General features: G+C 41.5%; 1 protein-coding gene across 2 annotated transcripts in view; it reads right to left on the reverse strand.

The window, feature by feature from the left end:
- PRUNE2 (prune homolog 2 with BCH domain) overlaps positions 1 to 12,605 on the reverse strand; it is a 142,845-nt gene that overhangs the window by 10,541 nt on the left and 119,699 nt on the right. For both annotated transcript variants that reach the window (XM_045022105.1, XM_045022106.1), the window contains 4 exons: positions 8,806 to 8,908; positions 3,620 to 3,751; positions 3,376 to 3,462; positions 451 to 549 (listed from right to left, as the gene is read on the reverse strand). In XM_045022105.1, the coding sequence (XP_044878040.1) occupies positions 451 to 549; positions 3,376 to 3,462; positions 3,620 to 3,751; positions 8,806 to 8,908 (421 nt within the window). The remainder of the gene's footprint in view (positions 1 to 450; positions 550 to 3,375; positions 3,463 to 3,619; positions 3,752 to 8,805; positions 8,909 to 12,605) is intronic.

Consider the following 12,605-nt stretch of genomic DNA (forward strand, 5'->3'; position numbering starts at 1 on the left):
ATCATTCGAAATGCAGTGTGATACTCATGAAAGGATTAAGCTTTCCTGTGCGGCCTTCAGGTTACGATTAGTGAATGAAGAGTTTTCTCTGATTAGATAATAACTCTTTCTTGTGTTTCATTGACTGAATGCTTTACTGCTTCAGAGTGGGATGGAGTTCTTGTGGAACCAGGCAAAACTGGAATTGGCTCACTCCTGCTCGTGCAGCTGAATTAGTGCTGACTCTTAATAATTCTTAATAAAAGTAAAAGTTTTCTAACTCCCGTATAGACTCTTGAATACTAGCCCTCCAATCCAAACATTGTAAATAATCACGTCACTCCATGTGAAATGGGATTTAGAAGCATAATCTGGTTACAGTTCAGGCTTGCAAATAACAATACCTTGCTTGGATGATGGTAACTTTTTTCACCAGTATAAGTACATTCTTTCTTATTATGCTTCACTTACTTGACAATACTCTCTGGTATGTGTACATATTCCATTGGAATCACATCACTGAGTTCTGCCAATGTGCCAACATACTGGATTTTGCTGCTGAATTTCGAACTGAAACACAGAAATGCCACAGATGATTTCATTTCCCCCCTTCACAATCTCACACTTAAAGAAAACATAGGGGGTGGAACCTTCCCTTTTATTGTGAGTGCTCACTGAGGGATTACCTGATTATAACATAAGAATAGCCACATGGGCTCAGACCAAAGGTCCATCTAGCCCAGTATCCTGTCTTCCAACAGTGGCCAATGCCAGGTGCCCCAGAGGGAATGAACAGAACAGGTAATCATCAAATGATCCATCCCCTTTCACCCATTCCCAGCTTCTGGCAAACAGAAGCTAGGGACACCATCCCTGTCCATCCTGGGTAATAGCCATTGATGGACCTATCCTCCATGAATTTATCTAGTTCTTTTTTGAACCCTGTTATAGTCTTGGCCTTCACAAAATCCTTTGGCAAGGAGTTCCACAGGTTGAATGTGCATTGCGTGGAAAAAAATACATCCTTTTGTTTGTTTTAAACCTGCTGCCTATTAATTTCATTGGGTAATCCCTATTTCTTGTGTTATAAGAAGAAACAAATAATCCTTCCTTATTTACTTTCTTAACACCAATCATGATTTTATAGACCGCTATCATATCACCCCTTAGTCATTTCTTCCAAGCTGAAAAGTTCCAGTTTTATTAATCTCTCCTCATACGGAAGCCATTCCATACCCCTAATCATTTTCATTGCCCTTTTCTGAACCTTTTCCAATTCCAGTATATCTTTTTTGAGATGAGGCGAACCATATCTGCATGCAGTATTCAAGATGTGGCGTACTGTGCTATGGATTTATATAGAAGCAATATTATATTTTCTGTCTTATTATTTATCTTCCCAACATTCTGTTTGCTTTTCTGATTGCCTATGCATATTGATTGGATGTTTTCAGGGGACTATTCACAATGATGCCAAGATCTGTTTCTTGAGTGGTAACAGCAAATTTAGACCCCACCATTTTATATGTGTAGTTGGGATTATATTTTCTAATATGTATTACTTTGCATTTATCAACATTAAATTCATCTGCCATGTTGTTGCCCAGTCACCCAGTTTTGAGAGATCCTTTTGTAGCTCTTTGCAGTCTGCCTGGGACTTAAACTATCTTAAGTAGTTTTGTATCATCTGCAAATTTTGACACCTCACTGTTTACTCCTTGTCATAAACAGATAGTTAAGGGTTAATGCCTCTTTTACCTGTAAAGGGTTAAGAAGTTCACCTAGCCTAGCTGACACCTGACCAGAGGAACCAATGGGGGAACAAGATGTTTAAAAAGGAAGGAGGGAAGTTTCTTTGTTTAGTCAGTTTCAGTTTCACTCGGAGAAAAAAAGATCAAGGAACCAGCCTCTTATCAGAGTAGTAAGTTTTAGAAAGGAATAAATAGGTTTATGTTTATTTCTTTGCAGCCTGTCTTGTGCAATTAGAGGAAGAATCAAATTGGGTATTTGGGTATTTTTTTGGTGTAACTAAGGTTTTGCCCAGGGGAACATCCTCTGTGTTTGGAATCTGTTGTCTGTGGGAGTAGCTGGTATGCTAATCTCTCCCCCAGAGGTTTTTCTTTTACCTTTCTTTTCTTTAATTAAAAGCCTTTTTTAAATAACCTGATTGATTTTTCCTTGTTTTTAGATCCAAGGGGGTTGGATCTGGATCCACCAGGAGTTGATGGGAGAAAGGAGGGGGGGATGGTTAATTTCTCCTTGTTTTAAGATCCAAGGGGTTAGGATCTGTGTTCACCAGGAAATTGGTGAAGTCTCTCAAGGCTACCCAGGGAAGGAAAGTAGTGCTTGTGAGTGGTGGCAGCCAGACCAGATCTAAGCTGTTAATTGAGCTTAGAGCTTCTCATGCAGGTCCCCCACATCTGTACCCTAAAGTTCAGAGTGGGGAAGGAACCTTGACACTCCTTTTTTCCAGATCATTTATGAATATGCTGAATAGGACTGGGCGCAGTACAGATCCCAGCGGGACACCACTATTTACCTCGCTCCATTCTGAAAACTGACCATTTACTCCTACCCTTTGTTTCCTATCTTTTAACCAGCTACCAATCCATGAGAGAACCTTCCCTCTTATCCCATGACTGCTTACTTTGCTTAGGAGCGTTTGAGGGACCTTGTCAAAGGCTTTCTGAAAATCTACATACACTATATCCACTGGATCCCCTTTGTCCACATGCTTGTTGACCCCCTCAAAGAATTCTAGTAGATTGGTGAAGCATTATTTCCCTTTACAAAAACCATGTTGACTCTTTCCAAACAAATTATGTTCTTCTATGTGTCTGACAATGTTGTTCTTTACTATAGTTTCAACCAGCATTTAGAAGAAAACTGAGGATAAAGGCCTGTTTTCATTTTCATCTTCAGGCTGGATGTGCAGCTCAGTCATTGCTCTCTGGCTTTTTTTAAGTGCCGATCAGGAGCTTGAGCACTGGACAATAAGTAATTAAGTAATCCACATCAGGAGTTTTCTTACTAAGAAATTTCAATAAAACACCCACTTGGGCTTTGTGCAGGGGTGATCCACGATACCCTTAACATTTTTTTAAAAATGAGAGTCCCACTTGTACACACAAATACAGATGTCCAATTGTGTGCCTCTGATGTATGCAATTTATTACTCCAGTTGTTCATGTGTATTAAGTTTTGGCAAATATCCGAATACATACTTCATCTTTCAGAACTTGGGAAGTGATGTGCAGGGACCTGTAAATTAAGCATGCGTCTGTGGAAGGTCATCAGGAACAAGCAAGTCCTGTGCTAAAGCCATTTCTGACCATTCATGGGCTTCTATGTTTTGAAGGACACTGAGTGAAAATAAAACTGACGTGTATTACATACCTTATAAAAGGTCGTGTCACTGCTAGAATAGTTCTGATAAACCAAGAAGGGTGAACGATTATAAATGATTTCAAATTCTTCCTTAACCTAAATTGGAAAGAAAAATGCTTCATCTTAAAAATAAAAATGTCACGTAGAAAGACTATATGCAATCAATAATATAAAAGCAGGCTCGATAATAATTGTTAAAGGATGACATTTAAAACAGTGGGTGTGGTCAAGGAGGAAAATATACAGTGCTCACCGTCGATCAATCATCTGGTAACATTTTTTCATCCAGCCAAATCCAGGCATCTTTCTTCGTGGTGTTGCTCCATTCAAGTAAACAATCATATAGTCTTCAGCTACCATCAGCTCTAAAGTACTTATTACATATCTGATTGGAGGATAAAAGCCTGTGAGTGAACAATCTTTTATCCATTTATCCCTAATCAAAACCACATAATAAGGCATAAATTAATTAATAGAAGCACACTTAGAATAAAATAGCATTTCATTTTGCTTTACATTACAAGCAGACATTGACAACTGACTCAAAGCTAGTTTGTGGCAGCTTATCCTGCAAGCTATACACATCTTCAGCTTTAGAAAAATGTAGTTTCCTTAGGAAAACTTCCTTTCAGAAAGTGAATCTGGAACACTTCCAATATTACGGGTGGGGACAGAGTCAACAAGGGAGACCATGATAATTAAATTTCAAGTGATGCTGAGATCTAACTAGTGCAGTCAAAGAGAAACTTAGCTTCATCTTTAATCATTGGCATGTTTATGAGGGAAAATATGACCAAAAAAAATGGAACATAAAGACACTTAGTTGTAATTCTTGTTCTGAGAAGATGCAACAGATCCCATCTCCTGAGTCCGTGAATGACGGGTATTACCTGAATTCCAAAACTATTAAACCAGCTAGGAGGCAGTGTGAAACTACCTGCTTCTGCTGAGGGGATAAAATACCCCTTAGTACTTCTAACCATAGGGTCCTTTTTTTAACATAAAAATCCTGAGGCATACATATTAATATGAATTCCCAACCCTGCAATAGTTTATGACAGGACTGCACTCTGTTGGCCAGATTCACCCCCGTGGGAGTAGCCACTAATAGGGCAATTTAAATTCTGGTCCTGTCTCCACAGAAGCAGATGATCACCTCTCTTTCCCTTCCGCCCCCAACCCCATTAGGTCTCATCCAGCTCTGCAACCCTGATGCCATTGGTAGAAAAGCTGAGCACATTTTCAGAGCCTTTTCCTTTGAGAGAGGAAAAAGTTGATGAACGACCTTCAGAAATGGGATGTGTGTTGTGCCTAAACATAGCATCTTCCATGAAAGGCTTTGTTATCACCAGAACAGCCTAAAGCCTGGGCAATCTGCTGAAATGTTTGTTAGACGCCTGTAGATGTTAGCAGAACACAGCAACTTTGCTCTGAAATAGTTAGAAATTGGCTTATATCCTGAAGCATCAAGTTTAATATCCCTTCCAAAAATTTTTGGACTCCACCATCCAGCCCCAGGGCTGTGTCTGTACAAAATAGCAGGGGAACCTTTACCTGTGTATTTACTGGGCCTCATCACGATTGTTTTTGAGAACCTCGCAGTCTACTCTCCTCCTTTAAATCCTTTCTTGAAATACTGTTCTTTCAAACAAGAATCTGAAGGCCAGTTCTCACCTCCAGGAAGTGCTTGTAATCCCATTTTAAATAAATATAAGGATACGTTAATTAAATTAAATGCATGGAACTATCCAGACTAGTGTCACACTTCACTACCGATTCACAGTGCTTTCTATTGCCTCTCTTCCCTTTGCATTTATATGTACTTAGGCCTCAATCCTGCAAAGACTCATACCTATGTTGAACTTTATGCACTGTGAGTAATCCTGTGGAATTTAAAACTGCGCTCTCATTGCAGTGAATCATCAGCGGGGTTACTCACAATGCAAAAGGTTAAGCATGTGAGTAAGTCTTTGTGGGACTGGGACCATGGAGAAGGGAGCAAGTCTTTTTATGTGTATAAAATGCAGAGGGTTGGTGGGTGCTATACACATAGTCAATCATAATAAACATCAAGAATAAAGAGAGTGATTTATAGATTTTTAAGACTAGAGATGATCATTATGATCATCTAATCTGACCTTCTGCAGAATTTCACCAAGCCATAGAATTTCACCTAGTAATTCCTGAAGTGGAGAGACTGATTTCTCCCTGTTCCATAAGTGAACACTACTGAGATCAATAACGTGGCTGAATTACAGCAACTGCCATTTTAGGGAAAAATAGCCACCCTTATGATGCCTGGCTCCTCATCTACCTCGTGAGAATGAAAGATTTGTTCTTTTTTTTTCTTTTTAATAAAATAAATCGTGGGTGAAAGGAAATGTCTTAGTGACTGGAGCGATTCTTCTGCAACGCTCTACTTGAGTTTGAAAGCACAAACTCTCTCTTCAGACTTCAGCAAATAATTTTAGCAGGTTGTGGACTGATTCTTGTGTGGAACTTGTAATTGTTTGTCGCTAACATGCTGAGGATTAAGCAGCTGCAGCTGAGACAGCAGGCATTTCAGTCTGGGTCTACAGCATCCCAGGGAAGGGCATCAGCAGCTGCTGTCTCCTGGGGTTTGGATCTCAGCCCAGACTCTCACTATCCAACCGGATTAGTCAAGGTAACAAATTGATGACAGAAAGCTTTGATGACCCACAGGGCATCGTAACCGCAGTAGGTAAAATATGTAAACAACTAAATGCACAATTGCTGGTCATAGGCTGAAAAATCACTGATATGGAGCTGACATCTGGGGAATACAGCATTGCAGTTGTGGGATTATCTATGCAAAGTACTTTGCTTAAGGCCAAGAAGTGATAGAAAATAAAATGAGGGAGCGCAGGACTCCCCGAGATTCCTCATATGATTAACTAGGAAGAATTTGTGCGCATATATTCGTAGCCTGATGTACTAGGGATCAGTATACTGACATCTCTTTAGTTCAATGAATATACCTCTTCTGCCCCACAAACAAAATAAATGGGTGGCCATATACTTCCTCTGTAGTTTCATTATCCTGCACTTCTGCGTATAAAAGAAACAGGAGTCTGCCAGTTGCAAGACAAGTTGAAGACACAGGTCCAAATTCTGCTCTCATTTACGCTGGTACAAATCTGAAGTAATCCCAGTGAAGACAATGGAGTAAAAAAAAAAGGGGGGGGATCCTGCTGCTAGCCTTGAGTGGGGAAATCTTTAAGTCCTGAAGGCAACAAAATTACTTTGTATTTATTGTAGCATAACCGAGAGAAGAATCTGGCCCTTAACTCTTAAAGATTCCTCCTCTATAAGAGTCTATCCCGGTTAGACATAACTTTACTTAAAAACTGAGGGGTTCAATTAAGTCACAGAATAATTGTTCAATCTGAGTCATAATTATGCTCTCTTGTTTTTTGCCAGGTTTAGGACTATTGCGGTATTTCTCCTCCCCCCCCTTCATATCTTGAAGATGCTACTCTGATTGCTGGTGATGATAGGTAGGATTTAGATGCAGCATCTGCTTTCAGAAGAATAGTAGTAATGATCGGAACAGGGAGGAAATCAATTGCTGTTGTTTTTCTGTTTATGGTGGTGTTGCAGGTAGGGGTGCTGGAACAATTTGTATAGTGGGGGTGTTGAGAAGCACTAAACCAAATGGTAAATCCTGTATATAATGGAAACCACTTCAAGCCAGTGGGTGCGGCAGCACCCCTAATTCCAGCACCTATGGTTGCAGGGTTTCTTTTTGCTGTATTGAGTTTTGCTTACCTTATCAGGGTATGCTTCAAATATGATCCACCATTAAGGCTTATATTGTATGGGCCATATTTTATCCGGAGCTGAGACAATCTTTCTTATGAATTAGGCATGAAGCCCCTATTGGGGTTCCAGGGGATGGAACTACAGGGAGTTGTGCTCTAATGGTCAGGTTCACCATTTCCTTATGCAGCAGCCTCTGCAAGGCCAGGCTTTGGTTGGCATTTGAATTGTTCATACTTACCAGGACTAGAGAATACTTAGTCTTGCCATGAATGCAGGGGAATGGACTAGACGACCTCTCGAGGTCCCTTCCAGTCCTATGATTCTATGACTTTCATTTTAAACATGGGCCTTGGAGGGTCAGGCAGATTAGGATTTCAGCAGCAAAGAGAGGCAGACTGGAGACAGCTCAGGGCAGCCATTGCCTTCTCCATCTATTTGCTGCCAGAACAAGTTGCCATTAGGAGTTACCTTTGTTGTTAAAAATTAAAACAAAGTTGGGTTCACTCGGTCAAATTCGTATGTCCTTCCTCACTGGCAATTGCCATTCGTAGTGACTGACTCAGAAGCAGCTGGACTCGGGAAATGTCCTAAACTCTTTGGGGCAGTGACTGCAGGGGTGCCATTTCGGGAAGGTGGGGGAGGGGAGTACCTGCCCCCTCCTCTGAGTTTTGTACCACATTTGGGTGAAGTTTGCAGTAGGAGGGAAGATGCTGCCCTTCCTTCCCCCTCTGCCCTGCTCCACTGCAGTCTGCAGCCGTCGCATTGCCCCCGCGTCCCCACCATGGAGCCCCCACTGGCCATGCCGCTTGGGACTGAGAGCCTGCCTCCTGATCTGCTGTGCAGAGCTGGCCGCAGGCTGATGTTGTGGAGTTCCACTCCTCCTGCCCATTGTGTACCTAGGTGGGCAGAGCACGCCCCTCACCCCAGCTCCTGCCCCGCAGATCTGCCCCCACTGTGCCAACTAGGGACTGAGCACACAGCTGGCCCAGCAACAGCAGCAGCACCACTTTAGATACAGCCCCTCCCTGCACCTTGAGCTCCGCTCCTGCTTGCATGCCCCTAGCTACCCGTGTCCCTGCACCCTGAGCGGTTCTCTCCTCCCAGTACACAGCCCCTAGATATCCCCTGCCTTCACCCTGAGCGGTTCTCTCCTCCCAGTACAAAGCCCCTAGAGTTATAATTTTTGGTTGTCCCCCCTCTCCTTCTATCTGCAAAAACCCTAGAGTTTCCAGGTTTCTAAGTAACCCTTGGAATCATGATTAAAGTTGCCCCTCCTCCCCCCATCTGAAATGGTGCCCCTGTGTGACAGTCTTTTTGTTCTGTGTTTATGCAGCACCTAGGACAACTGGGCCCTGGTCCAAGAGTGGGACTCCTAGGTGCTACGCAATACAACAAATCATATTTGAAAAATGAACTGAGGGTTAAAGGCAGGGAAGGCTGCTCTCCCCTACAAGTAGGACTGGCACTCACTGGTGAAGTGGTTTCAGGATTTTAGAGCTTCACTGAGCATTCTACATAAGGCAGTTTTTCCCCATAGTATTCAAGTCACCCTTTTTAATATCTTAAATTATCTCTTAATTAAAGACAGGTTCTCTCAGTACGTAATTATACATATTAACACAAAAGACTGTCACATTGTTCACACATATCACTCACAGGAAAAGATTTTCCATGACATAGTTGTAATCAGCTCGACTGCTGTCTGGCAGGAAACATGCAGCAAACACAATGATGGCATTTAGACCATCACCATAGTATCCTGTGGAACAAACAAAAAGGCATTTGTCTCTCAGTAAAGGGCTCTTAACAAGATCATCTTAAAAAGAAAATAATTATGGTAGGCCTGGAATATGGTGATTTTTTTAATCTAATTTTTTAAGCCTAATGGAGATCAAGTAAACACCCCCCCCTTTTTTTTTAAGTCCAGATTTTTAAAATCCCACCTACCTCTGCCGCCAGCAGAGATGGAGACTTGGTATATTCACAAGGGGGGCATGCATGAGTTGGCTCCCATAAAAGGGAACACTAGCTCAGGACAAACATTGATTGCTGTAGTTAATCTAAAGAAATGGAAATCACCAGAGCATTAGACATATCAGCTTGGCAATGAGAAAGCTGAGAGAAATTGAGTTGTGGGGGAGAGGTGGTTAGAAGACGATCCTGGTAAGGGCAACCCTGACTGAACTTTTCCCTGGGCAGGAGTCATGCAAAACCATTCCTATGGAAATGTAGAGGAGACCCTCCTGAATCTAGTAATGAACACCTGATAAACAGGTTGGGTGTAGGACCAAAAGAGGAATTCTCTCTGTGCAGGAAGAGCAGCTGATAGGCTGATCAAGGAAGATCAGAGAGGACTAGGTTTTTAGACATGTCAGAGTAAGAGCATTCTTTTGTCTCTAGAACTAAGATGAAAATGCCTTTCATAATTTAGCTAGTAAGAAGGTAAGCGAGAGATAGCTGTATTAGTCAAACTGTTCTTTATGTGTTTATTCCCTTTCCTCTCTGTTTTCAATCTTGTTTTAAGGAAATCTGCTGCTGGGTGGGTATTTCAAGTAGACCACTCCTCAAGATTTTCAACATCTAAAGAACAGGAGGCAAAAGGATTTCTGGAGATTAATTCCCACCCAGTCTCAGTCAAAAGGGCATGGGCAAAGGTGTCCTCTCCCAGCAAGGTGTGTGCCCAAGTGCTGAACAACCGAGGTGGTGCTAGGGCTGGTCACACATGCATACACCACCTCTTATTCAAGGATGGCAAATGTTTTATAAAGGACAGAAAATATAATTATCCTGACGTTACAAATGGGCACACTGATACAGAGAGAAGATCAGTGACTGAGAAGAAAAAGGTTCACATCAAGTCTGTGACCGGAGTCAGTCTCCTGTCTCTTAGTGCCACGGTTTATCCACTGAACCACATTGCTTCAATTCCTCCCTTTGGAAAGTAGTCTGCAGAAGGAGTTCAGTTTTTACAATTGAAACATGTCATATTTGATAAAATATAATTGATCTGAATAAGACGATTGGAAGAATTAGCATATAATTACATTTGCAATTATCCAATTAACAATGTTAATCACAGGGAAGTTTTCAAAGTCACACAGCAGCTTGCATTATTTCAAACCAACAATTAAATGTTCTTTTTCCTGAACTTGGAGTAAGCAGGAGAAAAAAGGACAGCCGACTCTCATGTTTGTAAGAGCTTCATACTCAGAGGCCTTCACATGAAGGAATAACCCAGTTTTCTAAACAGGAATTAGAGGAGGACATTGAACTCCCCTGTTTTATTCTTCCTTTTTTTCAGACTTAAGTACCAATCTCAAAGGGGAGAGCAGCAGCTGATACAGCCTTCAACTGAGACAAGATGGGTGAGATAATATCTTCTCTTGGACCAGTTTCTGTTGGTGAAAGAGACAACATAGCCTTCAGCTAACCAATAACATGAGCTATATTAGCTGTCTTAAATAATGGGCTCTATTAAGTCCATATATTAAAAAATAAGGCAGTATTTTTCGCCTCTTCTTTGAAAGTTGGGATGGGATTTCCTTGCTTATGTAAATTATGAAATCTCCACGGATTCCCTATACAACTAACACAGTGAAATCAAGAGCCAATCCTTTCAGCTGGCCCAGGAACTTGGCCTTACCAGGACAAGTGGCAGGTGTGTCCAGTATTTTATACAATGCTGCTAAAGGCCTTTCTTGCAGTTCCACATTAACCCAAAAAGATAATATACATCTAACCACCTAGAAAAAAAGATTCCACAGATCAAACTAACACACACTATTTTTATGCTCTTATGGACAAGCAATGTTCATGCACGACAGTGGTGCTTTTTAATCCTTCACCAGAAGACGCTAACAAGAGTTGGCACAAATTGCTTGCCCACAGTTCAGCGGAAGCAGCCAGACCGATCACTGAGGAATTTCCCCAGGGGCGGGTGTGGAAGGAAACCTCCTCCCTAGGCTGTAGAGCTGTATCTACTATCCATTCCTCCTCGCTCACATTCTGGCCACCACTCAGATTCTGAACACCACCATCCCTCTCAGGAGTATGGCCAGTGAATCAATATAGTGGTGGATCTAGCTAAACTCTAGTTAATTTATTTCTCAAGCACCTTTCTTTGCTATCTAAGCAGACAGGCTCCACCAGCCCCACTCCTGCTCCTGAATATCTATGCAAAGGACTCTGATGGAGGTGGACTTTGTAGTAATGCCATACCAATCGCTCAGGCACTCCAAAATCCTGCCCCATGCATATGCAATGAAATTGCATAATTTCTACATCCACAGCCCGGGGAAGGAAGGATCTGACTCTTGATAAATAATGGTTGTAATCTCATTGACTTCAGTGGGCTCAGGATTTCACCCAATGTTTCTAAGTTGGTCAATGTAGAGTCGGTGTGTATTGCTGATTCTTATGCTTCCTTTATGAGAATTAAACTGTTAAATTCTAGTTGCAGTAGTTTTGAAAGCAAATCATGCAGATTCAAGGCAATGGGCTAGAAGACTTAGTAGAGGTTTCCAGCTCAGATTTGTGTGGTTCTTTACAAAACTTTGCATGGGAATGAGAACATCTGCCACACTTTTCTGTCTGAAGAATAAAAAGATGCCAGAAAAAAATTCACCAAATAGCACACAGCTTGCTGTTGTGGGTGAACATGTCATGCACATATTGCTGATAAAACATCAGCCATGTCAATGACCAGCTGCTCACTATCTCTTAGCACACAACAGCCTGGAAAGACGGAAGACTGCAGAAGCAAAATAAGGGGTCAGTTTAACAGGTTATTATCCTGAAGAAAATGGTCACCACTTCCAAAATGAGTGCTAGAGGTGAGGCAGGGCCACTTCTCTTGGAAACAGTATTACCATAAACTACTGTCACAGCAGACAGCTTCATTTCTACTTTTGGCAGCTTGCCAGATTCAGCTAGTATCACCTAATTTAACTGGCTCTTTCATGCAAGAACAGGATGAACAATAAAGTTGAAAGCATGTGTCAAACAGGTATGAGACAATTCACACTTGTTATAGAGCTGCACAATACTCATCTTTTTTCATTCAAGTTAAGTCATCATTTGTGTTACATTGATGTAAACCTGGTGTAATGCCATGAAGAATCAGACCCAGAGCACCTAAATGGTAGGGAATGGGTTAGACCACTTGGCTTTCACTCCTGGAGAACTGAATTTAAATCCTAATTAGTTCATACATAAAACTGAATTGAGTGGTCTGGTCCCCAATGGGAAAACTGTCCATGTTTACAAAGCCATTAGAGAATAAGGCAGAGTTCAGCACAATAGTAACTTTAACAGTAATATTGTGTGACAAAGCGTCTGTTCCTGCTCCCACTGAAATCACATGACAGTCATATCACGGACTCATTTTCATTTTAACAGAAACCATTGTAAATGCATATGTAAGGGCATGAATCTGGAAAGTTGTGTAAATGTTTTCA

The sequence above is a fragment of the Mauremys mutica genome, chromosome 6 (assembly GCF_020497125.1).
Source record: "Mauremys mutica isolate MM-2020 ecotype Southern chromosome 6, ASM2049712v1, whole genome shotgun sequence".
Classification (NCBI taxonomy): domain Eukaryota; kingdom Metazoa; phylum Chordata; order Testudines; family Geoemydidae; genus Mauremys; species Mauremys mutica.